The 21,307-nt window shown below is 35.1% G+C and overlaps 1 protein-coding gene across 5 annotated transcripts in view; it reads left to right on the top strand.

Moving 5' to 3' along the window:
* rhea (Talin_middle and talin-RS domain-containing protein rhea) overlaps positions 1 to 21,307 on the top strand; it is a 771,509-nt gene that overhangs the window by 469,634 nt on the left and 280,568 nt on the right. For all 5 annotated transcript variants that reach the window (XM_090388755.1, XM_090388752.1, XM_090388753.1 and 2 more), the window contains exons 31-32: positions 2,689 to 2,916; positions 15,926 to 16,045. In XM_090388755.1, the coding sequence (XP_090244881.1) occupies positions 2,689 to 2,916; positions 15,926 to 16,045 (348 nt within the window). The remainder of the gene's footprint in view (positions 1 to 2,688; positions 2,917 to 15,925; positions 16,046 to 21,307) is intronic.

Raw genomic sequence — 21,307 nt, 5'->3', positions numbered from 1 at the left:
ATCATCCACCTTCACAAACTTTTCATATTCGCCAACAAAATCCATATGCTCCTTCAAATTCCCCCATTCCTCAAAGTTGCTATCATATTTGGCTACTGGACTGTTATTCTCTCCAAAGCCACTCTGAAGCAGTTGATTATTATACTTGATGCAATACTGTCCCAAGTAAAAACAAGATTACTGATAACATCCAAGACATTCCACTTTGGCTGTAAATTGTTCCCTCCTATGTTGCAGATCAAGTACCTTATAATGCAGGCTCTATATGCTCTCTGGAAAGTGCCTCCATAGCCAAATATAAAAGCAGCAGTGCGTAGCACACGCTTCTTGATTAGACCGGGGTTTGAGCCCGTCACAGAGGATGCGGAAAGGTCAGGGAATGACCACCGCATATTCCTGGAGCAATATGGCCTTAGTTGCTAATGCTCCTAAAAACCAAATAACATATGCTCTCTGGAGGTTATAAATGATGCCTTGATCTAGTAGCTGCATAAAACTGGTGGTAATGGGAGGTAAAAACAACAGCTGTATATTTGTCAACTTAAGTGTCTCAGCAGAATGTGCTGTACAACAATCTAGAATCATCAGAATGTTCCTTTTTTTTTTTTTTTTTTTTTTTTTTTCTTCTTCTTGAAGCCATTCTTCTGTTCACTTTTGATAACCAAGACTGAAAAATTTTGACTGTAAGGCATGCACTTCTATTGACATCATAATCACAGTAAAGTTGATTAGCTTCTTTAAAACATTTTGGCTTGGAAATCTTGCCAATCACAAGTCACATCTGGTGAGTATAGGCTTGGCACACCTGGGTCCTGAGCTGGATATCATCATTCTTCTCTTTCTTGGTGATTCCCATCTCTCTCTCTCTCTCAGGGTAATTCAAAATTTTTTTTTTTTGGCTGGTGCGGCATATGCATCAGGCTTCCTTACACCATATGGCTAATAATAATAAGTATGAACCCCAGGCAGTACAAGAGGCCCCAACCCACAAGCTGTACTGGGACTGCAGCATAATAACAGATAGGACAATCCTGTATAACAGACTGGACATAACCCTTGTGTACAAGAAGGAAAAGGCTACCTATCTGATTGACATAGCTGTACCCAATACTGGCAATGTACAGAAAACCCATGGGGAAAAAATCAGGAAGTACACGAACCTAAGACAGGAAATCAAAGAGATGTGGCATATGCAACAAGTAACGATCATCGTGTCAACCACAGGTATGGTGCCAAAGACCCTACATAACAGCCTAGCAGCAATAGGTCTCCCAGCAAACGCCTACAAGGAACTCCAGAAATTTGCAATCCTGAACACCTGTAGGATAGTCAGAGAGTCCCTCGACCAACAGTAACACCAGACATAACAACCACCCTGTGTACTTGGTAGCAATGCCTGTCACGAGGTGGAACCCCCAATCAGGGAGAAATAATATAAGAGCAATAATAATAAAGTAGGCATAGTTTTGTACTGCCATCTGAATTGCAACAGAACAGTGAGTCTTTTTTTACTTAATTTTTCACCATGTCAGAACTTTCCTCAAATAGCAAATATTTTGTTTGTCAGCAAATTATAAAATAAACCTGTGTCACAAAGATTAAAAATATTCTTTGCCTCATATTTTTCAAGAATAGACCGTACAGAACATAATCAGTCTGTAGCCTTTCCTTGAAGTTGCTAATTCCATGTTGCTGAGTTGGATAATTTGCCTTTTCTTCCAAAATCATACCTGATATTGGCTACAAATTGTATTGGCTGCAAATTAGATGCATGCATCCACGAACTATAAAATACCTTTAACCAGTTTCAATATTGTAGATAAAGTAGGTAAAGGAATGTTGTATTCCTTTGCAATGTCTGTTTTGCTTCATTCCATCCTACAGCCTCCTGTATAATTTTCAATTTCATTTCCAAGCTTAATTCCATCTGTTTATGTTTTGTCGCCATAACACTGCTAGATGAGATTTAATATAAACAAACTTTAAATTAAAATAAAGACACAAGTTCTAAAAAAGGCATTAGCTCAGATAAAATGACATGGAGAGTGAGGGAGTAAACAACTTAGAAAAACTGTTTTTATCCTTTTGTTAATTTAACATCCCATCCTTCATAATGATGTTTTTCAGAGTGCACTTAAGTTGTATCTACCATAAACTGGTTTTGTTTACAGAAAAGTAAATTCTAACAAGTTAGTGCCATCCTTCGGGATGCAGTCCGCCAGAAGCAATAATAGAGGCAATAATCAGACATCTGTGCCAAGATTTTTATTAAACATACAAAATAACAATATTTATTTCTCACGGGTTGAAAATGAACTTTGTAGTACATATAACCGAATTTTGTAATAAACGAATATATTTATATAGAAAAGCCTATCCTTTCGAAGGAGATTGGTATGTGCATCACATAAACGAGTACTTTGTATAAACTGAGTTGTATTAATGAGATTTTACTGTATTTTGAAATTAGAAATTAAATAAAATTAAAAATTTTGTATGCCATAAAATTTGAACTGAATAGTGATCTAATAGTATTTTAGGAATTCTGATAGGTTCTGAGAAAATGGAATACTTGAATGAATGCTGTTTATTTAATATCTCTAAACAACTTGAATTAAAGATAGTATTTCAGTCAGTGATTATTTTTAAAATTTTTGGTTTTTTTTTTTTTTTTTTTTTGTTACATAGGGTAATGAAAATTACACAGGCATAGCTTCTCGGGATACTGCTAATGCCCTTAAGATTCTTACAAAGGCCGTGAGAGGTGTTGCTGCTACAAGTAAAGATAAAGATGTGCAAACAAAAATTATTGACAATGCAAGAGATGTCATGGATAAATCTGCTCAGCTAGTGGAAGAGGCACGAAGAGTTGTACAGAATCCTGGTAATCCTGATAACCAGCAACGTTTAACTCAGGTAACATATTGCTCTTTATGTTGGGAAATGCCATTTTATATAATATTTTTATTTTGAGTTCATTTTCTATTGTTTCCTGTATAAGGGTCACTCCAAAGTTCCATTTTTTTTTTCTCTAAATAACTGGTTTATAATAATCATTTATAATCCCCTCATACAAACAGCAATCCACAAACTATCTCACATAGACAGACTATAACAAAGGTAAAAAGAGAATTCTGTTGATGTGCAGATAGCAAGAATGTGAAGGGAACAACTTCAGAAGTAGCTATATACATTTAGGCCATAATCCACAATTAACATTGAGCAGTGGCAGTAATCGATTGTAACAAGGAAAGAATTAATGTCCTCATACGTACTAATGAATGAGTCATACAAGTTAAAGTGGACAACAGTTGTTGGTATTAGATGGGCTGTGGTAATGGAGTACTGTGAATATATGTTTCCATGCAAAAAGTGGAGAGAAACATGTGCTAGGAACTTCACAGATAAATCTGAGCAGTTGTGAATGTGATACTAAATGGCATCTAAGGGGTGGTGACATGATAAGTCCCACATTTGAAAAAGTTCAAAATGCAGATATTGGCTAGCAAGGTTATGTTTGCTATTTTTTGGGACATTCATGGATTCTTGTGAATATAGTTGCCTGACAAATTAGCAAATAACTGTGAAAGTATTTGAACACCATCATATATTGGGTATGTATAACAAATTGATCACGTGAGTTGTATTACTGTCACACAACAGTGCCAGGGCACCAGTATAATTGTGGTTCAAGCGATTTGTTGAATAACTTGGATGTATGAGATGTGGCAAAAAAGTGTCAGGAATAGCCATGAAAAGATGCTGCTCTTGCAGCCAGTGACAGCTCCAGTGCATGCCATATTATGTTTCTTTATCTGTCTTTACAAGTTATCATTTTTTTTTTTTTTTTTTTTGTGTGTATTTAGTGTTTGTCCTTCAGTATTGAATTAAATTAAAATGTTTCTTTTATTCAAAAATGTAAAATCTCTGAGAAGTTTGTGGGCTTATGCAAATCCACGAAAAGTTATACATTGTTACAAGAATGTCATAGTGAGGAGTTCTGTAAAAACAAGTTTTTGAGTGGCACAAATGATTTTTGAAGGAAAATAAATCATCCACGATGATTATTGATTTCTGCGTGATTGGATGTCAACAAAATGATACTCTAAGCCAAAGCATGTGAAAAGGACCTGAAATAAATGATTATAAATATTTATCCTCACCAAAGGAAATGGTAATTCCATTTGCTCTTGACAGTAGTTATATCTTTAAGTAAATCCCATCAGCAGATTATGATTATTACCACCTAGTGATTCCTTTATCTGGAAATTCTTAATCCGTTAAGAGTTACTGTTGATAATCAGAGCAAGAGTACAGAAAAAAGAAATAGAAAACAGTTAACCAGTAAAGCCAGAAAATTTTTGCTACTGTATGACCAAATGATAGGTCCATTCATTATCTCGAAAGTTAAAATCCCCAAATATAAGTCATCATGAGTTACTGGCCCACTCTATTTGTATAATGAGTATAATGAAATAGCTGTACAGATCATAGTTATTTTTTGTATAACATACTGCTGCTCTCATTTTTGTTTTTCCACTGCTTATATCACACCAAACTGACTTATCATTATGTTGGCCACCCACATCAGTTGAGTATACTGCATTAAATTCTTTATGCTTAACCATGAGCATTAATCCCCACACAACCTCTCTTTTCTTTTTGTACACATTGTATTCACCATTTCAAATTCTGCATCCCTTATGTTTGAATACCAGCATTTTTATGCTATCCATACAATGTCCCATTTGATGACTTACCTAATACCTCAAATTCATTAAATTTATTTACTCCTAGTATTAGTGTATAAGCAAGTATATGTGCACCTGTTTTTGATCTTATAACCCTAACACAGCCCATATATTTGATTATCCCATGAGTTGTTGTTGTTATCGTGGAGTTTAACAACACAGAGGCTGCCAGAGCCATAATGTGTCTTTCTAATGGTTAATATGAAATATTAACTTTATTGTAACAACTGTATTTTATGATATATTGCTATACGATATAGGAAAGTGAATAGTTCTTTCTTATTAGGGTCATCTCCAAGAACCTGCAATAGCGTTAGTGATGACTGTGCATCAGGAAATGATTTAAAGGTGTTTGAGCAGATATTTAGAAAGTAAGGACAGTCCACTAATAAATGCTGAACAGTCAGTTGTACATGACATGTTGTCCCACGAGAACCCTGCAGGATGTGTTATTTCACCCCCTCACACACACACTTTGCTGTCCAGGCTGCTGCATGTCCTAATAGAAGCATTTCAGACATTTAAGTATTTCACCTTTGTATTATTCAGACAATCCTGAAATTTTGTGTAGGAACTGTCATTAATTCAATTAATCCTGGACAACAAGTTAAATTTCTTAGAGCAGATTAAAAAAGTACGTACTGCCTGTCTAGAAAAGATAAAACATACTGAGAGTACTATCTTTCCTAACATGGTGTGCAGACTTCACTTCCCTGCTTCGATTATACAGGGCATTAATCAGATCCCGTCTCGATTATGGAGCTCCCATCTATGACTTTGCCAGAAGGAGAGTGCATTATGCTGGCTTGATCCAGTTCAACACAGTGCGCTTAGGATTGCACTTGGTGCTTTCAGAACATTGCCAGCACATAAATTTTACAGTGATGCTCACGAGCCTCCACTCTCTTTACGTAGGAAATTGCTATTGCTGAAGTATGCTGTCAAGATACAAAGTTGTGCCTGACATCCCATTCAGTCATACCTTTTCCATCCACCATTAGAAAATCTACAGAAATAAACCTACTATAGTAAAACCAGCTGATCTTCGCCTTCTTGAATTAAAGCAGGTTTGGAATGTTTCCATCCATTCCGTACAATAGGTAGCAACTTGTACTCAACCACCATGGGTTCCAACTCCTATACCGACCTGTGACACTTACCACTTGTCAATGGGGAAAGAATATTTTGCAAGCATCAAATATCAGACAACTTCATGCAGTTCATACTCAAAGATATATTGATTTTTTCCCAATATGCACAGATGGCTCTAAATCCAGTTCAAGCATGCATTGGAGCAGCTGCAGTGTTCCCAAATACAATTGTATCAGCATCCCTTACATCTGAATTCAGCATCTTTTCAGCTGAATTATTTGCAATTAAACTAGCTTTACAAACTCTCTATTCTAACCATTCCTTAAAATATGTAATTTACACTGATTCCCTCAGCTCAATCAAGGCATTGTGTAATTCTTCAGGGTGAACTTTACCCTGTTATAAATGATATTAGAAGATTATTACTGCAGATTGAAGAACTCCACCAACTGGTGACCTTCTGTTGGATTCCAGCCCTTCTTACCCCATACAATGGTTTTGATAAAATTATGCATATAATTATCGTATGCTTGGTGTCTTATGATAGTAGCTATCTCATGCTTTTTCCCCCTAGTTAAAGTTTTCTGCTTTCTTTATTACATTTTAGTATCTTTTTTTGTAGTACTTCTCCACTGAAACAAATTTGTTGGTGGCTTCTACAGTAAATCCATTAAACAATTCCTATAATGCTTTCATATCTAACAATGGTTAACAGAGTCCAGGAAATACCCCAACCTTCAATAGTTTCCTTCCAAATCATATCAGGGATATGATACTTTCCAGGTCCTTTGTGAGATCTAACTCAATGACATTTGAATTACTTCTACCTTCTTTGACCTCATATAATAAATGAGTGGCATTTCAAAAATCTGATCCCACTTGGGATCCATATATTTTAATATATGCTTTCTAGTCTATAAGAGGTAAGGTAATGTCACCCATAATGAGGTAGTTGCACCTGCATGCTTATTCAAGTTGCATAAGGAGGTTTTTGCCTTCAGTTTTTTTTTGGCTTGTAACAAACTCCTGTGGTCACCTTTCATTTACCACTGATCATTTCACATAATGCAGGTTCAAATTCCACTCAGATTTGATCAGGTGGAAATTGCAGTGATGCTGTTTCATCAACTTTCTTTACTGTGCTGATATTGCTTTCATTCATGATTTTCTAAATTTCTTTTCAAATGATGTTGATAATCATTCTATGATATTCATCATTTTCGCATTTTGGTTCAAGCTAAGTTTAATCAAATTTTTTAGTATGTTATTATCCTTTGGCTCAACTTTAAACATTAAAGAAACAAATTATATTGCTTTTTCATTAACTTCAAATTCAATTTTTTCATTTATCTTATTAAAACACAGTGATTGAAATTATGAACAAATTTTTGCAGTGATTATTTGAATGCCAAATTACATTTTCATCTCTGTCTTCAGTGACTTTGTTTTAAATGTTTAAAAGGTATTCTAGATCATGAAAATTAATGTAACTTATAGCTCAGATATTAAGATAATAATGAAGTGTTTGTCTGCATATATTATGCCTCTTTGTGCTTACTATTTCCCATTGTGGTCTTCTGCTTGTTCAGCTTAGAGATATCAAGATATGAATTGTTGGAATGGTATGCTTAAAATGAAAACTGATATAAGAAATGATGTGATACCTTACTCTCAGATAACAGAAACATTTCATTATGTGCCTATAAGGCATGGTTAACAAGTTAAAAGGATGAAATTCTCTATTAGTCTTTTACATGATGACCACGATTATATAAACATGTGGGATTTAGTATCCTGATGATTTCTGTCCACCTAATTTTACTAAACCTAACTCATTTTTAATTCTGATGTTGGCCACAAGTTTGATAAAATTTAAAAAAAATGAAAAATTCTGTGGCACAGTGCAAAATACTATGAGTGTGGGAAACTGGCCTTTTCGTCTATTTATTGATGGCTGGTGACCATCCTATGTGTGATGCCATTTAATCCATTAGACACATTTTAATTGACTGCTCTGATTTTAGCGACACTCATTTTACTGCTTTTAACCATCTGACTGAGCCTTATACATTCAGTCAGATTTTATCCAACAATGACAGTGTCAGCTGTTTTTAAATTTTTACATCTTATTAATAATATATAAACATATATAAAATTCTGAATATACATATATTTTTAATATGTATAGCTCTTTTTATCACTCCTGACTTGTGACGAGGTAACCTTTTTTCAAAAGTTACCAGAATTTATTTATGTATTAATTTTTAAAGGTGTCTAACTGTGTCTTGGCGCATAATAGCCTTAGATGCTAATGTGCCAATAAAAACATAATTCTAATCCTTTTCAGTTATAATTTATATAAATAATGATAGAACTTAATAAGAACTTTTAAAATGCTAGTGAATAATAAAGATTTATGAATTAGGTAATGAACAATTAGGCAAGAAACTATCATTTTATTTATTCACAAATAATTGTAATGAAACTACTAATTAAATGCTTTACTTATAAAAAAAAAAAAAAAAAAAAAAACTGCATAGTATGCTCAAAGATTCTTTTCAGGAAAGCTGCAACATAAAGAAGATAACACAGATATATACTTCAAAAATGAGCATTCGACACTAACTGATGATACTGGAAATGCCAGATATGTTTTTGCTAACATGGTTAACTTTGGTAGTCGTTTTTCCAGAGAGAACCGAAAAGTAGCTAAATTTTCAGATATCAAAATATATAGCAGCTTCTGGATTTACCGGGATCGGATTAACCGGGACACTTCACGATTCCAAATAAAAATAAAAAAAGCCATAAATCATAAAATTCAAGTAAATAGAATATGTGTAATACAAATAGAATAGGTGTAAACAGATGTTTTGCAAGGCGTAAGTAAATAAATGACAAGAAGTGCCATTATAAGTCATTACTGGGAGATAGTGTACCTATTATCTTGCAATCCCCGCTGTCTTCACACCCGTCGCTCAAAAAAAAAAAAAAAAGGAGAGACCAAATGTTTAGTTTGTTTTAGTGCATCATGTTGATTGTTGTGTTCGTTGTCCTGCAAAAGGACAAATTTTGTTTTGTTATTTATGTCAGGGATGTCAGATTTGTTTTTGTTTAGAAATCGTGAAAATGATGGGCAAACACAAGGGTTGTGCTTTTAATTAAACAAAAACTTGAAATTATTCAAAAGTTTTAAAAAGGTGCATCCGTTAAATCTCTAAAAAACCATTATAATGTTGGTGACCAAACATACACGACATTGTAAAAAATAAAGGGAAGCTAAATTAAGGGTCGATTTTCTAATAATTTAAAACCAGCATCATAAAAAATAAAGGGAAGCATCATATTGGACAAGCGGGTAGTGCATGGTAAATTTTTTCATTTTTTTTTATCTATCACCATACTTTTTACGTAGGTTGCTTTTTACATATATGGTTTTTTTGTAATTTTGGCAGATCGGGTATATAGTAGCAATATTTTATTAGTCATTCCCGAGTTACGTGAAACTTGACTTAGTAAAAAGTCCTGGAATGTATCTCTTATGTATGTCAAGGACTTATTGTAGTTTTGGATTAACTGGGAAATCAGTTATCCAGGAATATTTTTTTACCATCTATACTGTATCTGCCACTCTTCAGATAATGATGCTAATGCCGGCAGTAAAGTTGCATGCTCATTGAACAATTTAAGTAAAAGTAATTGATGAGTATCAAATTATGCATGGTTTTTGAAAACTCCCACATCCGGTTACCTTGGTGCCTTCCACATATTCACCTAATTTGGTGGCTGCTGAGTTCATAGCTCTTTCACAGATTTCTGTTGCGAAAGTAAAACCTGGAGCCATGACAAATGATCTGCAACTTTGTTGTATGCATTAGATACTAAGAAGTTGTGTACCTCAAAAATGGTAAGTGTACCCATTAAATGTTCATAATAAACAGCCAAAAATTCAAGATCCACAGTCAATATATCCACACTGTCAGAAGATAACAGCTGAGAGAGTTTTCTAAGTTACATAGTGGTAGCATTGTCTCATGTTTCATTTTCTGCAAAGCCTTAATGTAGAATAATACACTGTGCTGCCACTTTATTAGGTACACCTAGGGCTTACAATGTTGGTCAAAATCTTAATACCAGTATTTTGGTATTTTTAATTTATGAAACTGGGATACCGGTATTCCAAAAACAAACATTTTTCTCAAATTTTGATGACAATTAGGTGCAGTAAAGTAAGGAAAAAAAACAAGTACTGTAATTACTTGAATTCATGTTTTAAATAAGCTTTTATTGCAATAATAAATATTCTGAAAAAAATCATTAAAATACAGTTATTCTAAAAACAAAAAAATACATATTGTTACTGCAAAGTTTAGTTATGTTTAAGCATCCACACTATCTGTCCAAATAACGCGAGCTCCTAAGAAACATAAGCAATCAATAGTATGATCATTTAAAATGGATCTAATTTTGGTACATACAGAATTTGATTAGTGGCAGAAAACGCTCTTTCAGATTCTATTCTGGTACTATTGTACTGAGATAATCATAGATGATCTCAGTCCATATTTTCTAGGCTTTGAACTTTTTTTTAGCAAAAAATAGTTAAAAGTATTTCATTAATTTCCGACTCAAGTTCATCTTTTAAAATCTCATTGGAGTCAGGCAATTTCTTATTTTGGAAAGAATTTGTGGAACATTGATGTTCTGTTCCATGTTGGTCTTCCATGGTTGAATTATGTTCATCATTTTCTGAAGGAGAAAGACGTTTAATTCAGCGAAGTATAATTTTCACTATAGTATCTTTACTGAGTCTGGGAGAGAGCAAAGAGTGGGGATAAGGAATAAAGAAGAGAGCAAAGAGTGGGGATAAGGAATAAAGAAGAGAGCAAAGAGTGCAGTTAAGGAATTGTTCACATATATAAATACAAAGAACAGAAGGACAAATCAGATTGGACCCTTATGTAATGGATGTGGGATAGTATTAGATAACATAGCTGAAGTTGCAGATGAACTCAACAGTTACTTTGCATCGATATTTACATTAAAAAAACCCTTTATGTCAATGAGATATTATCGAAGTGAAGTTGAAAAAAGTGTAATTAATGATGTTGAAATTTCAAATGATTATTTAATGAGAACTTTCGTGCCTACAGGCAACTAAGGCTCCTGTGGTTGATGGCATATACCCTATAATCTTAAAGGAGCCGGCAAGTGAGTGCATTGAACCATTAAGGCTAGTTATGAGAGCATCACTGGACAGGAGAGATTCTGTTGGATTGGTGTAAATTGGAACATAAAGGCAGTTCTAGGAGTGTAACGGGAAATTACCGACTGGCCAGTCTAACTACAGTAGTAGGGAAAATCATGGAGGCAATGATCAAGGGTGGAATTCAGGATCATTTAGATGGAAATGGAATTCTGTAGGATACACAGTATGGTTTTATAATTTTGACAGGTCGCTCGTGAGCTGGATTTAGGGAATAATTTCGACATTTTTTATTTGGATTTCAGCAAAGCATTTGACTCAGTCCGACATGAGTGGTTACTTTATAAGTTGGAGCAGGCTGGAATCATAGGGAAAATCCTTAGATGGATAGCATGATGGTTGAGGGCACCAGGCAGAGGGTTGTGATAAATGGTTATTCCTCAGATTTGGTTGATGTAAGAAGTGGGATTCCCCAAGGATCAGTATTGGGACCACTGTTGTTTTTGATTATCTTAAATGACATCTATGAAGGGATGGAGGGCATGAGGTCTAAACTTGCAGATGATGTAAAGATCAGTAGAGTAGTTAATGATCGCTGCCAAGCAGAGCTTCTTCAGAGTGACCTAGATAGATTTCCGGGATGGTCAGATGATACTGGAATATCATCTGACCATCCCGTGTATCTAGGGCTTACAAGACCGGGATCTCGGTATTGTAAGCCCTAGATACACCTACCTAGTAGTGTGTTGAGCCTCCTTTAGCCTTCAAAACAGCCTGAATTCGTCTAGGCATGGATTGAACAAGATGCTGAAAATGTTGTGCAGGAATGGAGTACCATTTAATTCAGCAAAATGCAAGGTCTTACACCTGGGGAACAGCAACCCCAAAATAACTTATACACTTGGTGGAGTTGAACTAAAGTCTGTAGTGGAGGAACGGGACTTGGGAGTTACGATATGGTCAGATATGAAGTTGTCCGAGAATTGTGAACAAGTTGCAATGTTGCATGGTGTCCTATCGATGATTTATCGAACATTTGCTAGTAGAGATAACGACGTCATAATCACATAAAGGTGATTTTATAACCTTTATGCGGTTAAATTATAAACAATTATTATTTTTTTAATTAGTACCAAAAAAACGGTATTTTTTTTTTTTCAATACCAGAAAAAATGACCAGGATCCCGGTATTGTAAGCTCTAGATACACCTACCTAGTAGTGTGTTGAGCCTCCTTTAGCCTTCAAAACAGCCTGAATTCATCTAGGCATGGATTGAACAAGATGCTGAAAATGTTGTGCAGGAATGGAGTACCATACTCACACAGTTCCTTGAGATTCGACGGAGGTGTAAGCCTGCAGCTATCAGCCCTTTCCAGCTCATCCCAAAGATTTTCAATAGGATTGAGATCCAAGGACTGAGCAGGCCACTCAAAAAAGAAAAGTCATTGTCATGTTCCTGGAACCATTCCATAGTGATTCGGCCTTTGTGCACCGGCGCATTATCCTACTGGAAGTAACCATCTGACTGAAGATAAACTGTCAACATGAACGGATGCACTTGGTCAGCAACAACGTGGCATTCAGACGTGAATCTATGGGTATCGATGGACCCAACGTGTGCCAAGAAAACATTCCCCATAACACTGTCCCCACCACCTTGCATAATAGTTGTCAGACATGATGGGTCCATGGATTCATGTTGTTTTCGCCAAATTCTGAGCCTTCCATCAACATAGTGCACCAGGAACTTTGACTTGTTAGACCAAGCAACTGTTTTCCAATCCTCGATAGTCCAGTGCTGGTGTTGCTGTGCCCACAGGAGGCGTGCTCTCTTGTCCTTTATTGATAACAAAGGTACGCAATGTGGCCGTTGGCTGTTGTAGCCCATTCACGACAAAGTGCTACTAGTGGTCTGTTGTGATAATTTGTTCTGCGCACCAAGGTTGTATTCTGATGTGATGTGCGACATTGTGGCCCATCTGTTTGCTTGCACAATTTTAGCCATCCTCCTCTGACCTCTCTCATCAATAAATGATTTTCTTCCACAGGGGTGCCATTGAGGGGATGTTTTCTGTTTGTTGCACCATTCTGGATACACCCTTGAAACTGTGGTGCGTGAAAAGTTCAGGAGAACTGCTGTTTCAGAGATGCTTTGTCCAGCATGTCTTGCACCTGCTACCATGCCACATTCGAAATCTGTTAGATCACTCCTTTTCCCCATTCTTGCTACTGTTTGTATGCTTAACTGGTACTAGAATGGTTGTTCTGCTGCACTTATATTTACAACTGTGGTCATGTGACTTGCAATGTTGTGCGACAAACCATTTGAGTGCTCAGCAGGAGTGTACCTAATAAAGTGGCAGCACAGTGTATGTTCTGCATAATAAATTGCCACATTTAATGAGGTTTTTCAGCATGTTATCACTGGAATTGGAGGAAGAGGGCTTATCTATGTTTTGCTGACACAATTAATTCAAATAACGTGTTCGTCGACCTGGAGCTTTAGATCAAATTATTGCACAACCCAAGGCAACTTCGAAATTCATCACCAACCAAGAAACGTATATGATCTCAATTGGTTGCCTGAACTGCATTGGGAACCATGCCTTTTGAAAACCTTACTAAATGCTTTCTTCATTTTCTTCTAAAAGCTGCGTTATCTGAAACCATTGCTACAACATCATTAGAATCAATGCTGATGCTAGTTATTGTCCTTATAACAAGCTGTGAAATTGTAGCATTGTTAAGTTGTTCAAGAAATTCATTGCTCTGGAATAATTTATATCATGCATGTTAAGAGGTTGCATAAGGATATTGACCACATATTGACCAACCACATCCTATGTTTTATCAAATATGATAGAAATTTTTTTTTTTTATTCTAAAGACTAGCTACAGTGTTTGACTGCTGAAGTTCAGTCACGCGTGGTACCTAATTCTCATAATGTATTTGTTTTAACATGTGTTAAAACAAATGCATTATGACTTCCACTGAGATAAGTGTTTCAACAGAATCCATGACAAGTTTATTCTTTTCATTAGCAGCAGCCATTTTCCATTGTTGATAACTTGCTATCATATGCTGGCACTTCTGATCATCGTTACCAGATTCTTTACTGTTCAAATGGTCTACTATAGCTTGCCTACAGATATAATCTAATGGCACGTTGCAGACTTTGCACTAGAACATTTGCACTAGAACATTCCATCATTAATGTAAAATTTATCTGCTCCAAATTCTGACACACGTTTAGCTGGACAGATGTTTATAGATGTCTTATTGCATTTGTTCATTTTTTTCTTTTAATGGGTGACTCAGTTGAATGGATTATTTTGATTTATTTACAGTTTTTTAAACTTAAATTTTAAAAAAATTATACTGTCAAATATAGTGTACAACAGAAATGGTGTCGTTTTCTTGTATGCAGTTAATGTCTTTCAGGATGCATGCAAGGCTAGCAACATCTAACACCTTTGTGATTCATCTCATTGATCAGACTTAAAATGAACTTGGTATTTAGTCATCACAGGAGTGAAATAAATTCTGACCCTATGTCAATAGGTTCTTTAGTAACTATTTTTAATTATTTGAAAATAAATTATAAGAAAAATATTAATATTAAAGAATTATTTTGGCCAAAGATTACTTTAACAATTGTAAATTTTCTTCTGAAAGTTATAAAATTGGATATTTTCTTCAGTGAAATAAAAATTCCACAGTGCAGCACGAAATTCTACATGCCATAGAAAATCATGGGCCCTAGTACTGAATATCTGGATATAGACTTATGTTTTATTGATTCTAAAGGTAAAGAAAGTGGATCTGTTTAACCCCTTCCTGGAACATTTTTTTCCGGAAAATGTGCCGTAATGGATCAACTTTTTTTATTTTGCAGATTAAAAGTATGCAGCATGCGAATACTCACTGTATTGTTTTTGTGTTTTTTATTAATTTTTTTGGAGAAAATACAGGGGCATAATTAACCCATTTGAGCTGTCCTGAGTTATCTCATGTATGCAAAAAGTGTGCAGATTATACAGGTTTTTTTAATAAATTAGCACTTGAGCAAAAAGAAAGGAACAGAAAACTCTTCATTACTCATTATATAAATAAATTTAAAAAATCAAGTGGAACGCATAAGCAGTAACCTCCTGCCACAAGCAATAATCGCGAACTAACTACATTCTAACACATGGCCACCGCAAGTGGATAGGCAAGGTAAGTGTCACTTACAGGCGTCAGTTCAAGAGGGCATCGAAATATTTTTCGAGTTCTGGAATACAGTACGATGGGAAGCCATTTACAATATACACAGTGCGCCAATTAAATAAAGAGACTGCGTGCGCTTTGCATTTAGTATTAATGTAAGAGGCCAAAATAGTACATGATTAGATCTGCTTAGAGCCATGAAAGGAACACGATATGGGATGATAGAGGACATCCAGGCTGCAGTGACTGACCAGCTGAAAGCAAAACCAGACGAGGAGTTCCAGAAGTGTTTCCAAAACTTCTATAAAAGATGTAAACAGTGTGTATACATTGGAGGTGATTACTTCAAAAAGATATGACCTTACTTTGCCATTGGTGTTATTCTTTTTTTTGTAGTAGTGTCAGTCTCATTATTTAATTTGAACACTGTGTGTACAATTGGAATACAGTAGAGACTGCTTTAATTTAACTTTATGATCTTTTTTTTAAAACATGCTAGTATGCTCTCTGAAGTAAAGACTATATTATTATCAATAAAGGAATTTGTATGCATATATATATAATTTGTTTTATTTGAGTTTCCATAATTTTTAAAGGTATTTTTTTTTTTTTTTTTTAACCCTTAATTGTGTATGGCATTGATTAAAATTTATTTACTTTTACAGGTAGCAAAATCAGTATCAACTGCATTGAATAATTGTGTAAATTGCTTACCAGGCCAGAAAGATGTTGATGATGCCATAAGGAATATTACTGATGCTAGCCAACTTTTAAATACTTTGGAGGTATTTTTCATATTTTTTCATTTATATTTATTATATATGAAGTTATATTTTACCTTAGTATCTTTAAAAATAGTGATATGCATGCTGAATAAATAAAAAACTCAATAAGATAAAAATTTATGAAACACTTGCAGCTCTCCTGAGACATCATTTTGGGATCCTAGAATTCTGTAGAGTACAAGGTTGAAAACCACTTTTTCAGTGTGATTATATTTATTTGTTGAGCTATTTTTATTAGTTTAACTTATTTTTGTAGCCATCTTTAACTTTTAAGCAAATCAGCTGAAGGTATTTCCTGTTTATATTTTTTAGCATTAGCATTAGTAGAAACATATGATGCAAGAAAGCAAACTTATACAGCATCAGCCGGGGGGGAAGGGGACCACTTCATCCATCTATTCGCTCCAAAAGTTTGTCCACCTCTTCCTTGAATATATTTAAGCTACCAACTTACACATTGACAGGTGGAAGTTTGTTCCAGCAATCAACTACCTGCTGGATAAAGCCAGATTTCTGCACCTCTATTCTACAACTGTCTTTCCTTAGTTTGAATCTATGCCCCCCCCCCCCCAGCTTCTTAATCTGAGCAAGAGGAAGAATCCCATCAGTATTGAGCCTACTCAATCCATTCAAAACTTTATACACCTCAGTCATATACACCTCCTTTATACACCTCAGTCATATCCATTCAAAACTTTATACACCTCAGCATCTGGAGACTAGGCACCTTGCAGGTGCCTAGTCTCCAGATGCTGCAAGTGTCTACCTTTTTCTCTATTGTAACAAAATAATAATGCCCAGAGAATTAAGGGGGGGTTCTCAGTCAAAGCAAGAATTTGATAAAAAAAAAATTGTAAGTCTGTACCTCTTAACTTTTTGTTATATCCCTTCATCATCCTAAATTATAACATTTGAGTACTCTAGTATTTAATTAAGTTCTTAAGAATTTTATTTATAAACACTTAAATAGCTACTAGCAAATCTAAAAAGTATTTTTGCAAAAAAAAAAGCTTTTTTTTTTTTTTTTTTTTTTTATAACTCTCCTCTTTCAAGTATTATATTCCTTGAAATAGTTATATATTAAATGAAAAAGTTCAGTATAATTCAGGATGCCATTAATAAGTTCTTAAGCCATGCACAATGGATTGAGAAGGTTTTTATTGTTAGTAGAGCAAAGAGTTGAAGTGGCAATAACTTGAACAACAAGGCTGAGAGGGCTCCTCTTTGCAGTAGGCCTAAACTTATGTTCTGAATCTAGATCAGTGTTAGTAGTGGCATATAATGCAAGGAAGCAAGCTTATACAGCAACAACAAAAAAAAAAAAAAAACCCACATATATATATATATCTATCTATCTACTCACTTCCACAACACTAAATAGAAGTTCAATCCCAGAATCAATTACTCTATAATAACATACACGTAAGTTATAATCCAGTTCAATACAAATATATACTAACAAAAATCAGTAGCTTTCGAGACGCGTGTCTCTTCGTCAACTGACATATTAAATACAAAAATACAAAATGTTGTATTTTTGTATTTAATTTGTCAGTTGACGAAGAGACACGCATCTCGAAAGCTACTGATTTTTGTTAGTATATATTTGTATTAAACTGGATTATAACTTACGTGTATGTTATTATAAACTATGGACCCCAGTACTCCAGGCCCATTCGTTACTAATCAATTACTCTGTGACTGAAAGAAAATTTTTGCACAACTATCATGCAACTATCTTTTTTTGGATTTAAAATTTGCCCCTTGTATCATCTGAGAGAGAGAGAGAGAGAGAGAGAGAGAGAGAGAGAGAGAGAGGGGGGGGGGGGGGGGAGATGCTATCTGCTTTTAAGCTTTTACTTTTCTCAATTCATTTAATGGCGCATTATAGCCTTAGATGCTAATGCGCCAATAAAACCAAACCAAACAATTCATTTAAAGCCATAAATACTTTAATCAGGTCTCCTCACTGATGCTTGGTTTCCAAACACTGTAGGTGCCGAACTGAAGTTTTTCTTGGTAAGAAAGACCATCCATAACCTCTGATCTCTCCATGCAAAACTGGAATAAAAGGGCAATACTGAACAACAGCATTCAGAAACTACATGCAGTACATAAAATTCAATGTGCTAAACATATCCCATTAGCAGTTTTCCCGGAAGTTATGCTGTTGCACTAACTTCCAAAAGAATGCAGTGTTTACACTATAGCATTGTAGCACTTCAGATAGCACTAGAGTAGTAGGACCGCACACCATTTGAGAAGTGTAATATACTCAGATTCCTTAAGTGTAATTAAAATCATACAAACCAGTAGCAATATAACTCATCCATTTCTTCTTTGTAAAATTAAACAGGTACTAACATACAACAAAAGGAAAACAGGAAATACTTTTTTGCTGGATACCAGGCCATATAAGGATGAAAGTAAATGAAATTGTTAATAGAATAGCAATAAAGTTAAAGTTGAAGTTAACTGCAGCCATTATCAACCCACTGCAGGATGAAAGCCTCCTCAACAATTCATGCTGAGGGAAATGGACCATAATCTGCCACGCTGGTCCAGTGCGGGTTGGCAGATCGACCATATTTAGCAGTCAGGGGCTTGAACCCCAGTCTACTCAAAGAGCGTGTGCTACTGCACTCCCGCTCCTGACCACTCGGCTACAGAGGCTGCTCCACAAAACTGCAGTCTAACACAATGACAAGCATTGAATAAACTATATCCAATAAAACCAAAATTTGAGCCCTTGAAGACAAGCACAAGGAAATTAAGAGAAGTTGTCCACCAGGCTACTGATGGAACAAACACATCACACATGGTTGTCTCCTTCATTCCAAAGCACATTTTGAGATGCAAAATGTACAATAAACACCAAATAAATTAAACAATTACTCATATTGGTAGAATATCCAACCTATTGTTATTAGTAGCAGTAGTTTTACTGGCAAATGATGTAAGGAAGCAAACTTATACAGCATCTGCCAAAATGGGGGGGGGGGAACACTACCCAATCAATTGTACTCTTTGCCTTTGCCTAAAAGCAAATTTTTGCACATCTATCTTGCAGCTATCCCTTTTCAATATGTCTATGTCCCCTTGTATGCATTGTTACATTGTCTGAGAGAGAAGAGAATAGCAACATCATTAAGTTTACTCGATCCATTTAATGATTGACAAAGGATTTCAAATTATTTATGATGTTCCTAGCATTATGTCCAAGAAAGTATGTATGTGCTTGTTTTTGCTCTTAGTAACCCTGACACTCATATACAGTGCAATCTTGACATAACATGCCTCTTCTTATTGCTGTTTCAGATATACCATGGGTATAATCATGTCCCCCAAAACAAATTATGACAAAAAGTGTTCAAAGAACTAGCAATTTCATATTGGAAACTGAAAAAAAAACATGCTCATATCTGTCAAACCCGTACACCCTACTAACATATTTCCAATAGAATTAGTTAAAAATTGGCTGTATATTCAGTTGCAGTAATTTTTGTAAACAACAAGGCTTGTCAGAGACTAATGACTATAGACACCCAGCTTATTCCCTCGGCTAGAGATGCAATAAAAGAGTATATTACTGAAAGCTAATTACAAGCGCTACCTCTGGAGGGGAATATAGCTACTATTTGGCAAGTGTGTTACATTACTTACAGAGTAAATTTTTGTTAAGAACAGCACATGGCATCCTTTCTTCCTCTAAAAGTTACACTTAAGATGGCAAAAACTGCTAAGGGCTAAACTGGAAAACAATATACATGACAAGTGATTTATGGAGAAATCATGTGCTTCACTTTGGAACTATGATAGGCTGGTTATTTTGTTGTTGATTTAGTTTTTTTTCAGAACACAGTAAATTCTAGGGCATCAGAAATAAATACATGGTAAAATCAGTGGAACTGAAGTAATGGCCACCAAAAGAATAACTTATACAGTTGAAGAAAAGTTCAAAATTTTTGAAAGAGTTAAAAGTGCCAAAACAAAATGCAGTATATTTCGCAAATAAGGAATTCCAGAAAGGAACAATCTGCAGTTGGATGAAAGATAAAGAGAAATTGTTCATTTGTAGGCTTTGTAGAAGATGGAGTAGGCCTTTAAAGAAAGAAAATTAGACAATGTGAAAACAGTGATGCTTATACAAGTGGTTTCTACAGAAGCATAATGATGGAGTGCTGATAAAAGAGTTAATTTAGAAAGCACAGGCACTTAAATTTCATAAGCTACTTGGTGGAGATGATAACACATTTAAAACTTCTGAAGGGTGGCTTTGGAGATGGAAGGCTCGGCATGGGATACCAAGGTTAGTCTTAAGGTACCTGGATTTGGTGACCTTACACCAGCAGAAGAGTTTTCTGAATTTCTGCATAATGTGATTCAAGATGGTGAATTCACAGATGAACAGTTGCACAACTGTGATGAAACACTGCTGTACTATAAACTTCTCCCTGATAAGTCACTGGATATTAAAAAGGCACTCAACGAAGTGGGCATGAAAACTAACAGGGAAAGAATTACTGTTACTGTACACAAACAATAGTGGAAATCTTGCCTGCTGTTAGACTATTATTCTGTATATCTTTCCAGGCTAATAATTTTATTCTTACACATTTCCTGCAAGGCTGAATTGATTGACAGTGCTGTCATCATGTGTCTTCCTCTTATCCTGTTTGTACAGAATTGCAGGCATTTTCTCAACACTGTTCTATACCTGTTAAATAAATCCTCAGATTGCCTGTTCTCAATATAATTAGTACAACTTGTGCAACAATATCACCTTTTGTGACCCTAAAAGAAGATAACTGTTCTACCACATTATTAACTTTTGTTCCTGGCAGTCATCTCATGATTGTTTTAACTAGTCCTTTTTCACAATATATTTCCTGTTTATTGATAAGAGTTACCAACAATACCTACTTCCTGTGGAACTAGTGTCTTCCATATTTTGAAATCCTGCTGTGCTGTATGATGTATTAGTATGGACTCTAGGATTTGAGTTGGGCAGCTGATTGCTTGATGGCTCCCTCATTTTAATTCCTTTGAGGGCAACAATCATTCAAGATCTCATAATTTGTCCATCAGAATGCTAAATTTGTGCTTGATCTCCTCCCATCCATTGAATAAAAAATACATAAAGGTATCTCCTTTAGCTGTATTATATGTCCCACTATACAGATGGCCTCACAGATAAGCTTGGTGTAGTGCATGGATTTGTAAGAGAACTGCTCTCTTCAGTTCTCCTTGAGTCAAACCATT

This window comes from Mastigoproctus giganteus, chromosome 14, assembly GCF_048544385.1.
Source record: "Mastigoproctus giganteus isolate SK-2022 chromosome 14, ASM4854438v1, whole genome shotgun sequence".
NCBI classification, from domain to species: Eukaryota; Metazoa; Arthropoda; class Arachnida; order Uropygi; family Thelyphonidae; genus Mastigoproctus; species Mastigoproctus giganteus.
The sequence above is the reverse complement of the archived record's forward strand: the minus strand, read 5'-3'. Positions and strand labels throughout refer to the sequence as shown.